We start from the raw sequence: 21,242 nt of genomic DNA on the forward strand, positions 1-21,242 counted from the left end.
TCAGCATGTCACTGTGCAAAATTGTGCAGCATGCCCAGTGCTTTGATGCTGTGTCTGAAATGTGAAACCTGAAACACTGATGCTGGCTCTGCATTGAAATTATTCTCTCTTCTAAGCCCTTTCCAACTCTGTAAACAGTTACTTGTTCTCTTACTTACGAAGATTAATTTAACATCAGATGTAAATCCTAATGTACTCTCTACCTTAGCTTCTCTCAACACTTGCATGTGTTTCAGTCTTTTCTGAGTAAGTCTCTTAATTGTGAGTAGATCAAGAGTCACTTTGTGTTATAATTCCCACCCAATCTCATAAGCTAAGCAGAGAGCTTGAATATCGGTCCTCCAAGGAAAACCAAAGGTGGCACCGCCCTTCCTCTGGCACTAACCATAGATAGCACTTGTTCTTAGCAAACAGATTTTTTTGGCAGAGCTCTGTCAGACTAGAAAGCAGCCTCTGCTGCGGCAAGGATTTAAGAAGGGTTGGTTTTCCATAAGGCAAAGGTATGGTCCTGGTTGTCATATCTAACCCCAAACTGGGCAATCAGTACTTAATCTCCTGTGTGATTTGAACACAGAAACAGCTTGAGGGAAGCTGGAGTTTCAAGCATAGCAGTAATCTGAGTGTTTTAGTTCACAAACCCGAAGTGAGACATCCCTGGAAGGTCTGATGGTAAAAGTATGCATTCAAAGACCTACTGGAAGTCAGACCCATGAGTATCCATGTCTTCTCCAGTCCAAACCACCTGTTTCCTCAGCTGTTAAGACTTGTTCTCTGAGACGCTTCTTTTCCCCTAAGGAAGTATTCGGGAAAGGGGCTCGTAAGACAGATGGAGACATTTTTTAGCAGTGCCTGTTGCGATAGGATGAAGGGTAATGGTTTTAAACTAAAAGAGGGGAGATTAAGACTAGGTTTGCCAAAGAAATTTGTTTTCACGATGAGGGCGGTGAGGCACTGCCACAGGTTGCCCAGAGAGGGGGTAAATGTCCCATCGCTGGCAGTGTTCAAGGCCAGGCTGGATGGGGCTTTGAGCAGCCTGGTCTAGTGCAGGGTGTCCCTGCCCATGGCAGGGGGTTGGAACCAGGTGATCTTCAAAGCTCTCTTCCAGCCCGCACCATTCTGTGGCCGTGCTTCTGCGCTGCTACTACGTTACCGCGCCTCGCCGCCACTGCAGGTGGCGCCATCGCCGGGGTCCCGCCGGAGCGGGCGGTCAGAGCGGAAGGAAGGGCGCTCCTGCCCGCGGGGGGCGCTCGCTGGTGCCGCCGCTCACGTGGGCGGCCGTTTCCGGGCAGGCTGTCGGGGGCGGAAGGGGGCTCTCGCTGCCGCGTGGTTGGTGAGTGGCCGGGCTCGCGGCTGCGGGGGGGCCCGGCGCCCGTTCCGGTCCCGTCCGGCCGGGGCCTGCCCGCGGTGGCGGGCCGGGTGCGGCGGGCGCGCCCTGCCCCTTGCGAGCGGCCGCCTTTTGTGTGACCCACCCCCTTCCTGTGCGCTCCTGCGCAGGGCGGCGGGAAAGCGTGAGCGCAGCCGCGGGCGTGCCGGTCCCGGGGAACCGGCGGCCTCGTCTTCCCCGGCCGCGGGCGCCGTTCTGCCGCCGCTTCTGCCCCAGCTCGGCGGGGGGTCCGCGCGGCTGCTCGGCTGCTTCCCTCAGCTGCTGCTCTTGCCGCTCCTCGGCCCTTCCCCGCCGCGGCGGCGGGACTCCCGGGAGCCGAGCTCGCGGCCTTTCCGCCGCGCCGGGCGGGCACTAACGCGCCTTATTTAAACGCCTCACAGGGCGAGTAGAGCGGAGACGCCGCAAGATGTCCCGGGACGGCGAGGGAGGAGGTTTAACGGCATAGAGCTGCGGGAGGAGCCGGCGCCGCCGCTTCAGCAGCGCTTCGGCTTTGGGGTACGGCGTTCGCGGCGCGGTGTGTGGTGACGGGGTGTTGCGGTGGCTGGGGGTGTGCTGTCCAGCGCGGGAGCCGCGGGCAGTTAAATGCGATACTCGCGTATCCCCTTTGCTAGGAGAGAGCTCGCCCAGGTGGAAAGCTTTGATCAGGTTAGAGCAGTTAGGGCATGTACCTTGAAGTCTGGTTCCTCAGGATTTTCCTGATTGCTTGAGCTTGTAATTATGCTGGTAGCAGGATTCCCTGAGGATACTGCCTCAGAGCTGCGAGGGAGTAAGTTACAGGTGAAGCAGCTGCGCTTTTTGGTCCCTTCTTGTTTCCCTAAGCCTGAGGCAAGGCTGGCTGACTGACACCTGAAATAGCTCTTGAGAAATGCTGTGTATGTTAAAGGAAGCCGATATTGATTTGAGGCTACTCTAATGCTTTGGACTGTGAAGCTGTATTGGCGCGTAAAGCTGTTGGGTGCACTTAGCTTAGTCCTGTTGGAGGAGAGCCAGCTGAAAGTACAGCTGGAGTCAAAAGGCAGTTGTTTCAGCAAGACCTCTCATTGAAATGTGTACATAAATTCATAAGCTGTATACAGTTTTGCTTATTACATAGTCCTGTGGTGTTCTAGTGGCTTTGGTTTTGCACTAATTTTCTCTAGTTTGGCATGGTACCTGTGAATTGGAAATGGATGTGTAAATCATTTCTAAGATATGTAGTGCAAGGTAAACTGTGCTGCTTTGTTTTATTTAGTAGGAGAAAGTATACTTTATAAACCTCCTCCTTCAAAAGGACTCAGTTTACTTGGCCCAGGTGTGTGTGCACCTGCATTGTAAAGTTCTTAATGACAATGGGAAGCCAAACATTAATCTTGTGGAGTGAGGCTTCCTAAATACCTCCATTAAGGCAAGCTTGGAAAGGGGAAATCACATTCGTGTCAAAAGCTTTTAGCTATTTCTGTATGCCTTGCAATCAAGTAGTGAAAACCTTGTTGTAATTCTTTCCTAAAAGTTGCATTTGGTAAAAATCAAAAGCTTGTAAAACTGTAGTTGTCACAGTTGGACACTAAAGGACCTTTCTATTCTGGCACCACAAGGGAAGGTTTTTAAAAAGCGTTTCAGTTGAGAGGTTACTTAAGCTAGCTTTATGCTTCAGTTACTCTTTCATGTAATTGTTTGAAGTTAGCATGTGAAAAGCAGAAATTAAGTTGCAGTCAAATGTTTGTATAATCAGTTTAAATACTCTTAAAAAGGATAGAACATGATAATTGGATTTAAAACATTCTTTAATGATTATTGTCATTATATGGGTATGAAATACTGTAATTCGGCAAAAATTTAGAGTTTGAAGCCCATTGGGAAAATCGGCTCTAGAATTCTGTTTTCTAGAGTGGTATCCACCATAAAAGAACCATTGTTTGGATGTTTATGTAGAAATTCCTAGGTTTAGTCAGCTGTGTTTTTTTTGTATGTGTTTGGGCTTTTTTAGTTTGTTTGGTCTTAAAAATGTGAGCATTGTGTTCACAGTTCTTTGTGTGTAGTTCAGATATGAAGAATGTGCAAAACCTGATTGCCCAAAGAGTAGTTTGAGAGAAGAAATAAAGTTTGTATACCTGACAGCATGGACTGTCTGGAAGTGTTTGGATTTCCAGCTCAATAACTGTTACCATTATAGAGTCGTGAGATGTTGAACCTGAACCATCATAATTAATGGCTTTGTGCTTGTCTCCCTCTTTCCCTTTTTAAGTAGTGAGTAATCTCTGCACCCACTTCTGGGAGTCACCAGTAACCGGATGGGTTAATGGTCTGTCTTAACAGAAATCTAGGCACAGCTTACATGTGATGTTGAGTGCTGTGGCATCAGCTTCTGAAGTCTTGGTATGAATGAATTTAGAAGTGCAGAAATCGAGAGAAAGAAGATTAAAGCAACCTGTGGTGTAGTGTTTGGTTTTGTTTTCTGTGTGTTGGGTTGTTGGGTTTTTGGTTTTTTTTTCTAATCTGGTAGAATTAAGAGTACTTTTATCAGTACAGATATCAAAGCCAAAAGATCATTCAGAAACTGAAGTGTGGGTTTTAGTTTGTTTTGGTTATTGTACATCTAGTATGTGTGTATGACTTGTAAGTATAGCTAATCATGCTGCCTTACTTCTTACGCCTTATTAAATATGACTTAATTTTTCTGTCTCTTTCTACTCTGTATGTGACCATTTAACACCTTCCTTCCCCCTCCCTTCTTGCTGTTTGTTTTTTTTTTAATGCACAGACTGGACTTTTCAGTGCGTAGTGGAAGTTTTCTTGATTCTTGTATACTCTATTGTAAGTGAAGGCCTGATTAAACCCATGAATTTACCTGGGCAGAGTGTATGCTATTAATGATTGAGCTGGTAAACAATGTACACATTAAATGAAACAGTTCACTGAGCTCTTTTGGCTTGATAAGTCAGCTATGTAAAAAGTTTATCTATTGGCAGGAACTTTTAAAACCAAAACAAACCCAGCAATTTAATGAAACAAAGCAGTGGAAGATGGAGATACTTTGGTGATCTTTCTCAGTAAAGTAGTTCTCAGAGGAAAGACAACCAAAGGAGCAGCAGAGGGTTTTCTGAACTGTAGACAAACAGCCGCGCTGAGTCAGTCTCCATGTCTGCGTAGCCTAGCATCTTGTCTCGGGAGCAGATGCTAGTTATGCATAAGAAAAAACATTAAACCAGTAGCCTTCATTAGGAAGTTGCTGCTCTTTGATGGACAAAGTATTCATGTATTGTATATTTAATCAAGTTAAAATTCCAAATATCTTTTTTGCAGAGAATCAGAATGACTAAAAAAAGGAAACACCAAGAAGATTTCCAGAAAGTAAAATTAAAAGTTGGGAAAAAAAAGCCAAGACTAGAGAATGCAACTGATACTACCTTCAAAACAAAGGCCATACAAATTCCGGAGCAGCTCAAAGAAGATGGAGTGCTTCCTACGCAGAATAGAAAACTTAACATAAAGGTACACTATGACATTCTGTTCTGAGATGATAGAAGATTACTTGTTATTTATTAAGGTTTGCTATGCTTCCTAGAGTTTAGAAAAAAATACTTATTTAAAGAAAAACCAAAACAACCCAGCAGTATCTGAGTACAGCCCCTTTGTCCTTGGCAATAATCTGATCCATGAATTAAATGAATCAAATTGTTGGACTAGTGTATAATGCAAAGGAAAGCTTTTCTGCAGTGTGAAAGCTAAAGTTGCATGCCGATTTAAGTATCTGAGATTAACATTCAGTTTTTGAAAGTCTTGGGTCATAACTTAAGGACAGGGGTTTAAAAACTAGACTTCCTGAGATTGCTTTTAAAAAGCCTTGTATTTCTTTCGGTGGTGGTTGTACTTTCCTTCGTTTGCATTGTCTTCTATCTCTTGCAGCTCTCTCCTCAAACTGAAAAAAGCTGCTGAGACTGAGATTTCATAGTTCTACTTTTGAGAACAAGTGTGAGAGGTCTTAATTTTGGTCATTCCTCTGTAAAGTCAGTAGGGTTGTGTGTAGACTTAAGAATGAGGAGTTTCTAATTACCTGAAGGACAAGTCATGGTATCTTGTTTTTTCCTGTCATTGAATTTTGATGATTTGTTAATTGTTATGCTTTAATATTATGTTTGTTCTGAACATGTTATGCTGTTATGAACAGCAGTACGTCATCAGAATAAATTCTGTATTTTTGAGTGTTTAAGAATAAAGTGCTGGAAGTAGGTGAGGAAATTTAAATTGTTTAAAGCAGTAATGCGCTTCTTTCCTTTTAGGACCTACTTTCACAGATGCATCACTATAGTCCTGGGGTTAAACATAATGCACTTCTTGGGCTCAAAGATCTCCTATCTCAGTATCCATTTGTAATTGATGCACACCTTTCAAATATTGTAAGTGAGGTGGCAGCTGTGTTTACAGACAAGGATTCTGGTGTCAGAGGAGCAGCTGTTCACCTGCTGCAATTCTTGGCTTCAAAAATAAGAGCAGAACAGATTGCTCCATTTTTTCCTTTGGTAAGTGCCCATCTCTCCAGTGCCATGACTCATATCAGTGAGGGAATTCAGGAAGATTCATTGAAAGTCTTGGACATTTTACTGGAAGCATACCCAGCACTTCTCACAGACCGCAGCAGTATATTGTTGAAGAATTTTGTAGAGCTTATTTCTCACCAGCAACTGTCAAAAAGACTGAAAAGCCGAGAGAAACTTTCCTGGATGCTCTCTGTTAACCCCAATCGCAGAATAACCTCTCAGCAGTGGAGGTTAAATGTACTTACCAGGCTCAAGAAGTTTCTCCAAGCAGTGGTAGATGGCTCCAGTGAAATAGAGGATGAAGGGCTTCAAGAACAAAAGGACAGCCCTTGTTCTGTGAGGAACCCAATCTGTATAAGTTGGAAGGTCCATGCAAATAATCAGCAGTGTGTACAACTGTTTGAAAATGGTGGCTTACGACCAAAGATCAACTCGTCATTTAGACTGAGGTGAGAAAATATTAACTAATTTGGGAATTAATGTCAACTCTGTGATCACAATGTTAAACTGTCTTTTGTTGCTGTTGAAGACAACAATTTAACTTTTATTGTGGGATTGTCCCTTAGCCATATTTAGGGCATTTAGTGTAATTTGCAATCTTACTGCAGTGGCTTGAAAATATGCAAATGGTCACCAGATAACTGTGCTGTGTGTATATGATGAACTTCCCATTATGAAATAAAAGCTGTATTTTATACTATTCATAGTAATTTTGGAAGACCAACTCTAGTGGGTTCTTTTGGAATGCAAACTGATGACTACAGGTTGTTGCAGGATATCAAATAGACCTGGGGGCAAGCAGACAGATTTCTTTAAACATAAGCTAGTTTCTTACACTGTGATAATTAGTTTTATGGAATTTTGTACTTCTACCCTCAAGGGTCTGTCATAAGTTTAGGAGTCTCTTTTCTTCGAATGTAGCTCCTTTTTAAAAGGATGGCCTGGTAAGATGTGTCAGGCTGTGTGAGTTCTCTTGAGTTTGATTCTATATATTTTTAATCAATTCAGTAGTTTATATCTTTACTATGGATAAAAGATGTCTGAAGCATGTTGATGAATATGGAAGAAAATACAGTGCGCTTAGACACAGGAAAGTTTCTGTGCTTTTTTGTAGTATGCTACATAGTTGTGAGCTGAAGTTAAGGGAGAATTAATTAACCATCTTTATTTCTCTTCCTCCTTTCTAATTCACCCACTCTTCAGACTAGAAGGGAATCTCCCACCCCACTTTACGGTACAAACATTGGCATCCTCATGTATATTCATTTCTGTAGATGTTGCCTGCTGGTGGGAGACCTGGAGTGACTACTTGAAAAACAGAAACTGTTTAGTCATTACACAGCACTTCTAATCTATAGATATTAAGGTGGTTTTGTGAAAAACCATGATCCTTGTTTTACTGCTGTGAGGAGACTGAATAAATTTGGTGTAATTGCTTTATACACCTTATCTAGGAGGTCAGTGGCAGAAAAGGGTATAAACCCCATTGCCTAGTCCATTGCTATGTCCAGCTCATATCTTCAAACGAATGAAGTGCAGAAGAAGAGGTGTTCTCTTTCAATACCACAGGTATTGGCCTGAATTATCAGGTAGCTTCCATCTCTGTGATGGAGACACACAAATGAGACAAATCCATTCCCACTCTACAAGGCTTTCAGTATATAGCATGTTATTTGTGGTAAGTATAGGAAATTTACATTAAGCTAAGTAAAAAGGTGCAGTTTATTGTCATGGAAGTGGTTATTCGTATAGCATAAGAGTTCAGTCATGACCATTAGTATCTGCTGCAGGTAAAATTATAGTTGAAAACTAAGACCTGTGAAGCCCACCTGAAACAGAGGGAAAGGTTCAGTGCTGGGTACAAAATAGTCCTATGGACTTCATCTCTGCAGTCAGAAGCATACCATTTTGTACCACCGTGTGTCAGAGGATTTTTGTATTGTGCCCTGAATGATATTCAGTGTGTGATGTACCATGCCCTGTAATATCTGAAGATGCATTGTATCCAAGATCTAGGAAACTAAGCTTTACATCTGGTGTCACCGGAACTGGATTCTGCTTTTCTGAGGAGCTAGATTTTGGTGAAACATCATGATCCGCTTGTGGTTATAAATACTTAAAAAAGGCATTTGCAAGCATGAGGAGGAGACAGAAGATTAGAAGGAAACATTGCTAGAATCCAAGGCAAGACTAGCAAAGCAAACTGATGAAAGCAGAACAGAAGAATGAAAAGAGAATGGGCATCTGCAGAAGGTACTAAAATGTTCTTATTTTATTGTATTTGCACAGATTTTTGATGTATACGTTTTGGACAAAGGGCCAGTACAGCTCTTTTTAGTGGATGTCTGCAAAATTCTAAGAGTGGAAGTTACTGTGATGGTTTTTTGTATCCACCACTGACATCTTTTCTGATAATCTGGAGGTACTTTGTTCTGCCTTTGCTGTGGCCTTTTATAGGCATTCCCAGGCCTATGCTGTGACCACTACTGCAAGGACAGAAATTACTTCTAATAAGAGGTGCGAAGCATCTGCAATGCTTCTTCAGTACTTCCAAAATCTCAGTGTGTATGGTTTTGTTTAAAGAAGTCAATGGATTAATAGTCAAGTCAACTATAGACAATGAGTTGACCGAACTGTAAATGATTGTGGTGTGTATTGTTGGCCTAATCACTAATAATGAAAGTAGGTTTCAACTTTGTTCTTCAAAAAGTGGACTTGCACACACCACTAATAATATGCAAAATTTTTAGAGTTCCGGTATCCTTTTAATCAGGCAAATTCATTGAGTTGGGATGGCACCTCATTGATAACTGTGCAGTTATGGAAAGGAGTTTTCAGAATAAATTTGTGGTATTAGTGTTTAGTAAAAAGTGAAGCTTCTGAGCCTGGAATGCTGGATGATTCAGCAACGTAAATCGTAAGACTTGATTAGTTTCTGTTGTGTGCTAGGTCTTCCTGCTGTGTGTGAATTAAATATTACAGTGAATTAGGAGATTACTAGAATATATCCTCTGCCTTATGTGCTGACTGTGCTGCTTTTTTCATCAGACTCATTTCAGGTGTGGAAAAACGGAAACCTTCATAACTCACATGTGGTGATATCAAGGTGTGTGATATTTTCTTTGAGTGGAAGTGGCGGTGCTGAAGAGAAATGGTAGAGCTTCTGTTTCTGCTGAGAAAGGACAAAATGAAGCTGGAGAGAAAAGTGAAGATGGCTTCAGACTCCAAGATGGAAGACAAAGCACAGTGAATACATATGTATATGGCGTGACCCATGCATCAGATAGAAATGAAAAATACCTTTCACTTACTGTACTGAGTGTTTCTTTGCTGCAGCTGTCAGTGCACACAAAAAAGGCGGCCAGTAACCTGTTTTAGACCCGGAGCCATAGAAACTTACTAATTTCTGATGACTTTTCCTATTTTAAGCAGCAGAAAGTTGTTTCCTTATTTTCTGTTTCACACTTCTACACTACCTTGACTTCCCTTTGCTGAATTCCTGTTGTCGTCTTACTGTCAAATGGCAAATATGTTACACAGTTGTTTTTGTGGTTTTTGTTCGGTTTTTTTCTTGCTTGTTCCTGCTTTATAAAAATACTGTCATTTTAAAGAGAAATGACAGCTTAAGGGGTACACAAATATCTTGGCAGCTCCCCTCATTAGTATTTCATGCCATATGAAGTTAATAAGTTCTGTAGTGTTTCTGTGAGCTGCCTTACCATTAACGAATAACAGATGTGGGACTAAAAGATTAACACTTTGACATCAAACCCTCCCAGTTCCAGTGAGCCTGTATTGCTAAGGATATTGCATTAATCAAATGCATAATGGACAGTTTACAGTAATACTTTGTTAGTGTTGAACAGATTTTATTTATCCCTGTGGTTGTTAACCTTGAATATTTGAAAGAGCATTACCTTGTGAGATGGGGGCTTCTTTTGAAGGGGTACATGAAAGCTATGCTGAGTACTCTTCCCCAAATTTTGGCAGGTAGGTGGAGTATTTGGCATGGATTCTTCCTTCTTTTCCATCTTTTGCTTCAGAAAAGTACTGAAATAGTTGTGTATTACAAAGAGGGGGTGTGTGTGTGTGTGTTAGTTATACTTTGTAAGAATCTTCAGGTATGTGTTGCCAGCTTCTCAGGTTTCATGCACTGTTCACTTTTAATGGGGTAGAGCCTTGTTTTTGTGTTCCAGAAATACACTGCTGGAATCCAGTGCTCTGCTGTAACACCAGTGTTATTTTCAGATAAACAATTAAAGACTTTACTACTTCAGAACTCTTTCAGCCAATTACTGACATTTCAGAATCTCAGTTGAGTGTGTAGTTCTGTCATGGCATAGCATTTACAGGACAGCCTAACCTTGTCATTGATGTCTTGGTATCAACTGTGTTGTTATAGAATCATAGAATAGTTAGGGTTGGAAAGGACCTTAAGATCATCTAGTTCCAACCCCCCTGCCATGGGCAGGGACACCTCACACTAAACCATATCACCCAAGGCCTTGAACACTGCCAGGGATGGAGCATTCACAACTTTCCTGGGCAACTCATTCCAGTGCCTCACCACCCTAACAGGAAAGAATTTCCTCCTTATATCCAATCTAAACTTCTCCTGTTTAAGTTTTAACCCGTTACCCCTTGTCCTGTCACTGCAGTCCCTGATGAAGAGTCCCTCCCCAGCATCCCTATAGGCCCCCTTCAGATACTGGAAGGCTGCTATGAGGTCTCCACGCAGCCTTCTCTTCTCCAGGCTGAACAGCCCCAGCTTTCTCAGCCTGTCTTCATATGGGAGGTGCTCCAGTCCCCTGATCATCCTCGTGGCCCTTCTCTGGACTTGTTCCAATGAGTTCCATGACCTTTTTATGTTGACATCAGAACTGTACACAGTACTCCAAGCGAGGTCTCAAGTGATGCTTTAGAATTCATTGTGGTTGTAACTGGAAGATGGGGTTTGTCTGCTGTGTCTTTAGATAACTAGGTTCAATGTACTGATTATGTATATTAGAAAGTTAGAATTATGATGGGTATTCACTGCTGTGAGTTAGAAAACAATCATGGAAAGTATAAAAAAACATCATGGAAAATGATGTCAGAAATCATCAGTTGAAATTGTTGTTGCCTTTTTTTTTTTTGTTTTTCAACATCTCTGTATTGTTTAAAATTAAAAATAATTATTCAGAGTTCTTGTTTTTGTTTTCTTTGAAGAATCTTCATTTTAAAATGGGTACAAATTGCCTGACTTATCCAGGAGTAGGATTTGGTGATTTGTTCTGATAATCCCTTTTGAAACACAAATGAAGTGCTGGGGGGACGGCCTTGTTTTTCTTGCTTTCTGGGAGATGTTATTTTAATTTAAACTACATCTCCTCATGTTTTGATAACTTTTATGTAACTTCATGTCAGGTAATTTTAATACTTTTCCAGCTAGTTTCTCTCCAGAGCATTATAATTAAACATAAACCAAGTTATATTTTTGCAGAATGATTTTTTTTTTCTATTAATATAAAACCCAGTGTGTTTATTATAGCTGGAGGTGGTTATTGGCTGTAATAAACCTCATGGGTTTCACAGTACTTTGTAGTCAGTTCCATTATTTTGCTTCAAGGAGCTTAAAGCTTTTTCATTTTGTTGTGCTGAGTACAGTGAATTTGATCTGTTGGTGGAAGGTGATGCAATAATGCAAATCATGTTTCTCTACTTTATAGGCTTTACATATAACAGTGGGGAAAGAAAATGAAATCTAAGGAGTTAGTACAGAAGTACACAAATTAGCAGGGAGATTCGGGAGTGGGTTTGTTGTAGGTGGTTTGAACTCCCTTTTGTCCTGACTGAAATACCTAGCAAGAAAGCAAGCAAATGTTTAATATATTAAAAAAAGTAATTTTTGCTGTTATTCAGAAAGCAGGAAAGTGCTGTTACTCTGATCTGTTCTTTAAAGGTGTGATCTTTATCTTTTTTCTTCTTTTTTTTTTTTTGCTTTTATTATTTAGGTCTCTGACAGGTGTAATGGACAGTGCAGAAAAAGGCCTGTCCTCGGCTGAAAACCTAAAAGGTTTTATTGAGATAATAATTCCATTACTGATTGAGTGCTGGATTGAAGCATCTCCTGCACAATCAGCTCCCATTCTTGGAAACCTCTTGGAATCAGACTCTCAGCAGCTTATGCAGCAAGTGCTTAGTATAATACATTTATTGTGGAAACTCACAAAGCGACATGATGAAACATACAAAATGGTAAGGGAGAAGTGATCCGTGGCATAATGATGACAGTTCATTTTGTTTTGATTGGAATCTAATGCTTTGGTGATTGGAAACAGTGGAAATATTTCATTAAGAGAGAAAAAGCCTATGTTTTGAGTGGAGTGTGAGTTTGGATTTTTGACAGGTCTCTTTACTCTAGTAAAGCATCTCTTGAACTGAGTAGTCAGTTCAGCGGGAGTCTCTGGGAATCCTTGACAGACTGCATGCAGCACAAAAGCTTTTGGAACTGAAAGCGGCATTGGAGAAGGGGAGCATTTTGTCTCCCAGATAACCTCTAGAATATATATTTGGCAAAGTGTAGAATGTTTGTTCCTTGGTTTTATGTGTTTTATGGGTGCAGGGGGGGAAATGAACAAACCTTAAATCCTTGAAAATGAGCAAACCCTAAACCCTTGGAAAAGTAAGGGCTAACAATGGTATGAGGTCAGTCATCTAATTGTTTGGTGCAACCTACATTTTTGTGTCATGGTTGTTAGTATCAAAAAGCATTGAATCAAAACCCCAAGAAGAGTTTTGGAAAATGTTCTCATTATTTTGTCTGTCTTTAATAAATAATTTTTTTAATCTGGTGCTCTTCCAAAGATTTTGCAAGCTGAGAAAGAAACACACTTTCTATTTTGGCTGTTGAGAGTAGTTGAAAGGAATGTCTTGACAGCTCTTTGTTTTACCTTTATATAGAACTGTAGGTCCATTTGCTATACAAAATCTACGCATAGAGTGAGTGATAAACATTTGTAGAATCATTCCATTAGACCAGAGTTGCCCAACATACACAGTCTTAGGAGTGGGTTCAGTGTGTATGAACAAAACACGCTCTTCCCCTTTTTCCTCTTCAGCTTTTCCAGAGGGCCTCTTGGAAACAGGCAGTTGGCAAGGTAAATACCTGTGGCCTACTGCCCCTAGCCTTTTTCCTTATGGTACTTCAGAGCTGCTGTCCTTAGCCATAGGATGTCTGCATTTTGGTCACATGGAAGGAGCGCTCCTGTGTCAAGCTATGAGAGGGCTTACATACGTGCAATTGCATTATGACCTTAGGATGTTTTGGGGGAAAAATTATCAGATACCCATACAATCTTTTTTCTGGCATGTTGTGTCTTCTGTAAGATAAACAGCTTTGCTTTTTCCTGAATAGTCACCTTTTAATATAAAATTAATTCAAATGCCTGAGTTTAAAAATGTTAGCTTTATACCCTTAGGCTTACAGACCATAGTGGTTATTACAGACACTGTGGAAAAGTATTCTGAATATGCTTAGTAGGAACCTATTATTCTTTGAGATAGTTTAATGGTCAACCTCTGTTCTTAATACTTGAATATCAGAAAGATTATTCTGCCTGACCAATGTGATAGCAATTCAGGACCTTTTTTGTGATGAATTCTGTGGGACATTTTATGTAATGGTAACTGTGAGTTTCTGCTAACCCACAAAGTAAAATTATTTTCAAATGTTGAAAATAATCCCTTTTTGTATGAGGATGGCCTTTCTACTGGAAAACATTTTGTTAGTGGGCTTTGAACAGCAAGTACACTAATGATGGGGAAAGGTGAAGGCAGTGTCATAATGCATCTTAATGGAAACTTCAGGACAGTCACTACAAGTAAATCAAGAAATTCCCTTTGATGTTAAGTACCCTGAAAAAATCAATATAAAAGCACCTTCAATTCACATCTGTAACTGCCTCAGTTTAATATTGCATATATCCATATTAGTATGTGCCAAGAAAATACACTGGTCCAGTCTGGATTAAATGTTATTGCTCAACTTTGACTTACAATTTTACTCCCTTGTTTTATGAACTTGGAGGTCTGTGCAGAGGACTTAACATTTACATCTAAAAGCATATATATATATGAACACTTCAAACAAGATAAAGTTCCTGTTTTTCTTCGATTCCAGTAATGGATTTTGGAAGATGATTACATCAGTGTGTTTCACTTACTACCATGTTTTCTGACTGTCATCTGCTTTCCTTGACAGGATTTATGGCTCCGAATGAATTACCTTGTTGATTTCAAACACCACTTCATGCGTCATTTTCCTTATTCTTTACAAGAAACGGCAAAGCACAAGAAGAAAGACTCATGCAAAGGGTAAAAATAAAGATTTGGTTGTTTTTTGTTAAGGTATTGTATAGGAAGTTGTCTGCATAGCCTGTGATAGAAATTCAAAGGCTGTCCTAGAGAAATGAAAGTATTTTATTGACTGCTTGATCTGGAATTTGCATATTGCTAAAATGGCAATTTGTGTCCTGGAAGGGCAGATAGGTCAGAAATACAGTATAGCTCTTTAAATGCTTTCATTTCAGCCAGGTCTTACCCATTAAGTTTATAAGCCAAAATGCATTTTGCTTTTCCAGGTTTTGACCTGAACACCCTTTCTTAAAAATATCAGAACTGGTAGTTAGGCAAGGCAAATGCAACCATCTTTCTTGTCTTACAGATGATATCCTGACTAACCGTACTTCTGTTGATCCTTGTTCATTCTACTACTAAGTTTTGTCCCATTCTTGCACTTCAAAATAAATACGTTGTTGGATAAATGCAGGAAAAATAATCTGTGAACTTGTGAATTTTTTTTTTGTGGTTGTTTTGACTGTTATTTCAAGACTTTCAGAAACTTAGCTTCATGCCATGAAGATGTTGCTTTTGTTTTCCTTGCTTATCAATATATTAGGTTAAAGGCCTGCACTTGGAAACCTTGCATGGTGTTTTGGGGCTTCCTTAGTGGCAGAACAAAAAATTTCAAGCACTCAATTGTAAAATGTGAAGACTTTAAAATGTGTATTAACTTTAAAACTTTAACAGGATTTTTTTTAATACAGAGTATAATTTCTGCCAAAGTAACATATAGTAAAAAGCACAAATATTTTTTTCTGAAATACCACTTTTTCTCTCTCTCCTCCCCATTAGAAACAAGTATTGTGTGACGTCCTCAAACAGTGTAGACCACCTTTTACTGAACTTAACCTTGTGTGACATAATGGTTTCACTAGCAAGCACTTCTACACTTCAGATGGATTCTGGTTGGCTGGACATGATAAGGAAATTTGTGACAGATACTCTTCAGGATGGTAGCAAGCTGAATAGCAAGCAGGTGAACAGATTGCTTGGTGTGACTTGGAGACTAATGCAAATACAGCAAAACAAAGGTAAGATATGAGTAGTTTCTGAGAAGCAAAATTATGCACTGACAAAGAGCTTGATTTATTGCATTTTCAGGTCACTTCATCTTACATCCTCAGTTGTTACATTGTAATGTATTTGTCTATAGATGTAAATTGAATTTCTTGGTCATATCCCTGTGTGTAGCATTGAAAACTGCTTGATTTTTAGGAATGCTATTAGATTTGTACTGTTGATATGCACAGTGTTAATATATTTGTGGGACTGTTTTCTGTTTTACTACTTAATATGTTATAAATGGGAAGATTAGTTTCCTGCATTGAAGAAAATAATTAAGATGATGTAGAGGTGCATGATACTTGAATATTTCAATCCTTATTTAAAATCATTAATATAGCTGGTAGGCTCCCTTTGAGTACTGTCAGAAGACCATTCTAGTTCTCTGATTACATGGAGTGGCAAGATAGTTCTGATGGAAGCTGCTGTACAATATTTTCCAAGCTGTTTTATTTGAATCCTTTTCGAAGAGAAAACACGTTTCCAGTTGTGACTTGCAGGACCAGTGCAGTATGTTGGTTATGTTGCAGATAAGACATTGGTTGATATGTTTGTTAAGTGATTAATGTAGGACTTTAAGAAAGGAATTTTTCAGTAGATCTAAAGGTGCCAGGGGTCTGTTGTGTCTTAGCAGTGTGGTAGAAGTGGATTCCACTGCCACATAGCCAAGTAGTGGTTATAGAAAACACATTGCCTTTTAGCATCAGGTTTCATTGTTGGTGGTGTAAGATGAAAAGTTGTCAAATGTCCCTCAAATATACTTTGGCAGTTAGTTGTATCTCCTTCCAAATCCATTTTAACTGGGAATATGTCTTCCTTGCGGCAAAGGCAGCCAGTGGTGTCCTGGGATGTGTTAGGAGGAGTGTTGTCAGCAGGTTGAGGGAGGTGATCCTCCTCCTCTGTTCTGCACTGGTGAGGCATCACCTGGAGTAGTGTGTCCAATTTTGGTCTCCCCAGTACAAGAGAGGTGTGGACATACTGGAGAGAGTCCAGTCAAGGGCCATGATGATGGTGAAGGCACTGGAGCATCTGTCTTGTGAGGAGAGGCTGAGTGAGCTGAGACTGTCAGCCTGGAGAAGGCTCAAGGGGACTTCTTATCAATTTATGTAAATACCTTAAGGAATGGTGTAAAGAAAAGGGAGCCAGGCTTTTTTTTCAGTGGTGCCCAGTGACAGGACAAGAGGCAATGAGCAGAAACTGAAACACAGTTTCTGCTCGTGTTTAGACATGGTGTCCAAATATCAGGAGCACCGTTTCCACTATTTAGGGTGACAGAGCATTGGCACAGGTTGCCCAGGGGGGTTGTAGAGTCTCCATCGTTGAAGGTAGTCAGAAGCTGTATGAACATGGTCCTGACAGCCAAATCTAGCTGATCCTGCTTCAGCAGGGATGTTGGACCAGGTGACTTCCAGAGACCCCTTCCACCTCAACTATTACTGTGGAAGAAAAGCTTCCTTCCTTGATGCTTTTTTATAGTGCGGTAGGAATTCTGAACTGGATTGTGTCAAATGATACTGTAAAAGATGCTACATACTAAAAACATAACTTCGATTTGTTTAAAACCTGACATTGAGATTAAAGGCCTGAGAGGTTATGTCTTCTTCAGCGGGCAATACAAAAATAAAAATGAACCATTACAATAGCTCTCCCTGGTACTTGTTTTATAACATTCGGTACTTCCTGTGGAGTTAAATGTTGATAGTTGTAGAGATACAAATTATAACTCCTCTGTGTGTTTGTATAAAACACAAAGATTAAGTAGCACTACTTCAGATTTTTATGGGTTTTTTTTTTTCCTAGTGGCAACAGAGCCCTTGATCAAAGCAGTATATACACTCTACCAGCAGAGGAATCTCCTCTTTCCAGTTCGTACGTTGCTTCTAAAGTTTTTCAGCAGAGTTTACCAAAAAGAAGATCTAAGGACTCAAAGAATCAGGTAAGAAGCATTTGCATATTCTTTCATTTCAATATAGTATCTTTATTTCAGAAGATAGACTGCTGAATTTTGATGTAGATGTTACGAAACTTCATTCTGAATCTGTTTTGGCACTGTCACTGAAATTTGAAAGTTTAGGTTCACTGTGAGATGAAGATGTGTATTACCTTATTATTAATGTAAATACCAAATAGATCTTAATGGTTTAAATTTTAACTTATAATAAACTGCTGCAAGCTTGTTGTTACTGGCTGTGTGGTAGTCAGTAGATGTGTCAAGATTGTATAGCTATAGCCATAGAGTATTTCCTTTACTTCAGCCCATGGTTACGGACTTTTGGCTTAGTGCATTTGGTGGTTCTGGTAGTGTCTCTCTAGACTTTTGTGCTTACTTTCTTTAAGAAAAGTATTCTTCTGGGTTTTTTGGGTGTGTGGTTCTAAAGACTAGGTTTAAGGAAATATTCTTGTCCTTTTGGGTTTCTAGTTTCACGCATCTATTAGATATCTGACTTGCTTCAAGTAAGAGGAGCTTGCTGTCTATATTGCTGTTATCTTACGATGAAAAAGTGTAATTTGTCCAGATTGTTTCCCAGTCTCAACTTTTTCAGACAGTATTTTTCAGCTAAGTCATCAGTTCCACCTATGTAAAATCCTTACACAGACACCAGGCTGCATCAGGCCTACCTCACTTGAAAACTGCAAAAAGACAGACATAAGATCATACCCATAATACCTGTTTCTGCTACTAGATAAAACCTCCAAGCCTCAGGGCCCCCAGAAGTACTGGTATCTACCGGCATTATCTTCTGCAACTCATTTGCTTTCTTAAATCTTATGTTGCAGTATAATTAGATCTACAACCTGAAATATCTAACACTACTCTATGAACATTGTAAAACTATAAGGAATTTGAAAGACAGGAAAAAGGCTTGGAAATATCCCATTTTCCTCCTCTTCACCCCAGAGTGAAACAGGGATCTTTGTCATACTTATTTCCCTGAGGTTACATAGCCACTGTTTTCTGCACTTAACTGTAAGTCTTGAGCATCTCATCTAGTTTCATGTCATCATCTAAGCTAACTAGAAAGCTTTAACTTTCTATCTTTAGATAGAAATCACAAATAGCAGTAGTTTTCCTGTTGTTTCTCTGGGCATTCTACCTGGAATTGTGTCGTTTTTAGTAATAGAAGAATTCAGTCACAAAATTCTTTGCAAAAAGGATAGTTGCACTTATGTCCAACAAGGCATTTTAAGATGACATAATGTTTGTGTACTGTATTGATCCATTTCTTTTAGCGACAAGTGGTTTGGTTTTGATTGTTTCTTTTACCAAGATGTGAACTGCACGGTAGACCCTGATGTTCATGTTGTTCTGTTCAGTTTGATGTCATAGCCCCTTCAGCCCTCCCGTGACTGCTCTCCTCATTTCATGTTTATCTTTTCCTCAGAAGCTTGTCAAGAGCAGTTTAAGAGGAGCAGAATTCATGTTGTAATGTTTTCCAAGGACTTTCAGGCGAAGCTGTTTCTCTTTTAGGTGTGTCTGATTCAGACGCTGGATAGGAGCTTTTGGCCCGTTACTGCTCTATGAAAGAAAAATCAATCGAGTTATTACAAGATTCAGAATTAATATTGGGATCTTGATGTTAATTATCTTCACCCCTAATCACTACACACACATGCGTGGTCACTGCATGAATGTACACATAATCTGTGTGTGTGTATGGTCTATCTGACACCCCTAATCACTACACACACATGCCTATATATACACTGATAGAGACTTAAAAGGTGTCACAGGCTGCCTTCAGCACTGACCTATGTCAGATGGTATAGAAAGAAGGGAAGAATTACTTTTGCAGAGTACTCTAAGCTTCCAACAATTTGAAGCCTGTACTTCCTCACTGTGCAGAGCTTCTTTGTGTTTAGTATCACTCAGTGGATGTCTTTTTCATGAGCTTTTCTGGTTATTCCTTAGACTGGTCTAAATCAAGAGCAACTGCAGCATCCTCTGTCAAGGAGCGATAAATCTCAGGTGTCTAAAGACAGGTTCATTTGATATCGGCACCCTGTTATGTGGAAAGAGAAAGCAAACATTTTATTCCTATCAAATTATCATTTGCATATCAAGTGATTTGGGACCTCTGTTGAGTCCGCCTCCAACTCGCCCACTTCAGTTGTCTCTTCTCCAGGCTTTTTCTACTGCGCAGCACAATTAATCTCTCTATGCAAGGCCCTTCCCTCTTACATCATGGATACTTAGTTTCCTTTCAAAAGTTTTTGGTGAGAAATTTTACTGAGTCTTTTGAAAATGAAATAATTTTTATCATTGTGCTACTGTTGTTGACACCTTCAAAGACCTACTTCGAACTTCATTTACAGTAAGCAGCTTCATTCATGTAATGATCCCTTTTGTAGTAAGCTGGTGAAATGCTTCTTAATTATAAATAACACTTGACTTGAGAAGCCCCGGTGTCATAGATACTGTAGCCCGTGAAAGATAAGATTGGTCTTAGGCTAGAGAGGAGGTCATCCAAGTTTTTTTTCTGTTTCCTGACCAGCTTTTAGGGGGTGTTATGGTAAACAGTGCTTGCAGAGGATGGAAAAAAGGAACTGATAAGCAAACTTTTTTCATTCCTGTTTTTCTGACAAGCAGGTTAGGGATAGCAATTCCTGAATGTCAAGCTGATTTTTTTGTAGGATATGAAAATAGCCGAAGCTTCTTAACCATCACACTATAGGATAAGGAAAGAAGTGGATCTGAAATTAGGATGAATTCAGGATGTCCTTTGATATTGAAAAGTCAGACAAGATATTATTTATAAAGATTATTATCATTTGTGTCAAACACAAGGGGTGGTCAGCATCCTCAGATGTGGAAGCAACAGTGCTGTAAACAAAACTACGTTGAATGCTGTCAAATGAATGCAAAAGAAGAGGATTGGGTAAATCTTATTCCAGAACCTGGGGAGAACTGGTGTGTGAAAATGCAGATAGTAAGGACTTTGACTATGACCTTTAAAGACAGGTAATGCAGGTTGTGGATCTCATGTGAAAGATGGCATCTCACTTAAAGAATACGAGTGTGTATAATGGGATATAGAACATAAGAGAGAACAGTGGGAGTGGTGTAACTGGAGAAAGGCTACTTACTACAGTTCCTCACAGTTCCTACTAAGCTAAACTTCCTATTATCAAGAATGACTGGCACACAAAGCAAGCAGCATTACCTGAAAATAAATTGGAAGAAATGGATTACCTGAGGGGATGGTGGAAGAGGTGTATTTGTACAAAACAAAAAGTTGGTGCACTTAGCAACTAACAGGACTTTTTTTTTGAATGTAAAATTCAGGCAGGCAGTTGCAAACAATCCTGTGAGTGGTATTTCTACTTGTTCATGCCTGCCTGTGAGCTAAGGTTGGGAGTTAAAAAAAGGCAAGTGTAACTTTTAAGGTACTAAGCTGCACCAGAAGATACATGGAAGTATTGTAATCTTTGAACAAGATCATTTGATACTTCATTAAGTTGTAGTTACTCATGCCCAAGAAAGACCAAATTGTAAGAGCTGCATGGGCAACCTAAGCTATGGATTCCTTTCAGTTATGTTCGAGTTCGTTAAAACACCTCAGTTGTGCTTGCTTGAGGCTCTAAGTAGAGTCAATAGTGAGCTAGATGTTGCAGGAGAAACAAGATCTTAAGTAAAAAGCCTCTTACATTTAGCAAGTGAAGAGATCTGATCAGCTGGATGTAGTCAAATCCATGGCCAGAGAGATGTGCAGGGATATACCTGAGGTGGTGGAGAAAGTTGTCTCATGAAAGTGAGGCTGTTGTTTGTGATCCATGAAAAAACATGGTGACTGTGGGAGGCCCTGCATGACTGGGAAAATCATAGAATACGATAGTTTGGGTTGGAAGGGCCCTTCAAAGGGCATATAGTCCAACCCACTTGCAATGAGCAGGGACAT

The 21,242-nt window shown here is 40.0% G+C and overlaps 1 protein-coding gene across 2 annotated transcripts in view; it reads left to right on the forward strand.

Moving 5' to 3' along the window:
• Positions 1-1,245: 1,245 nt before the first annotated feature.
• The window catches only part of TEX10 (testis expressed 10), a 48,674-nt gene continuing 28,677 nt past the window's right edge, over positions 1,246-21,242 (forward strand). The window contains exons 1-8 of one of the 2 annotated variants that reach the window (XM_065667833.1): positions 1,246-1,330; positions 1,765-1,879; positions 4,667-4,855; positions 5,644-6,350; positions 11,895-12,138; positions 14,144-14,256; positions 15,076-15,314; positions 17,146-17,281. In XM_065667833.1, coding sequence (XP_065523905.1) covers positions 4,676-4,855; positions 5,644-6,350; positions 11,895-12,138; positions 14,144-14,256; positions 15,076-15,314; positions 17,146-17,281 — 1,619 coding nt within the window. In that variant the 5' untranslated portion in view covers positions 1,246-1,330; positions 1,765-1,879; positions 4,667-4,675. Of the gene's footprint in view, positions 1,331-1,380; positions 1,880-4,666; positions 4,856-5,643; positions 6,351-11,894; positions 12,139-14,143; positions 14,257-15,075; positions 15,315-17,145; positions 17,282-21,242 lie in introns of those variants that run through there. The other variant, XM_065667832.1, reaches the window with a different exon arrangement.

This window comes from Lathamus discolor, chromosome 2 (genome assembly GCF_037157495.1).
Source record: "Lathamus discolor isolate bLatDis1 chromosome 2, bLatDis1.hap1, whole genome shotgun sequence".
Taxonomy (NCBI): Eukaryota; Metazoa; Chordata; class Aves; order Psittaciformes; family Psittacidae; genus Lathamus; species Lathamus discolor.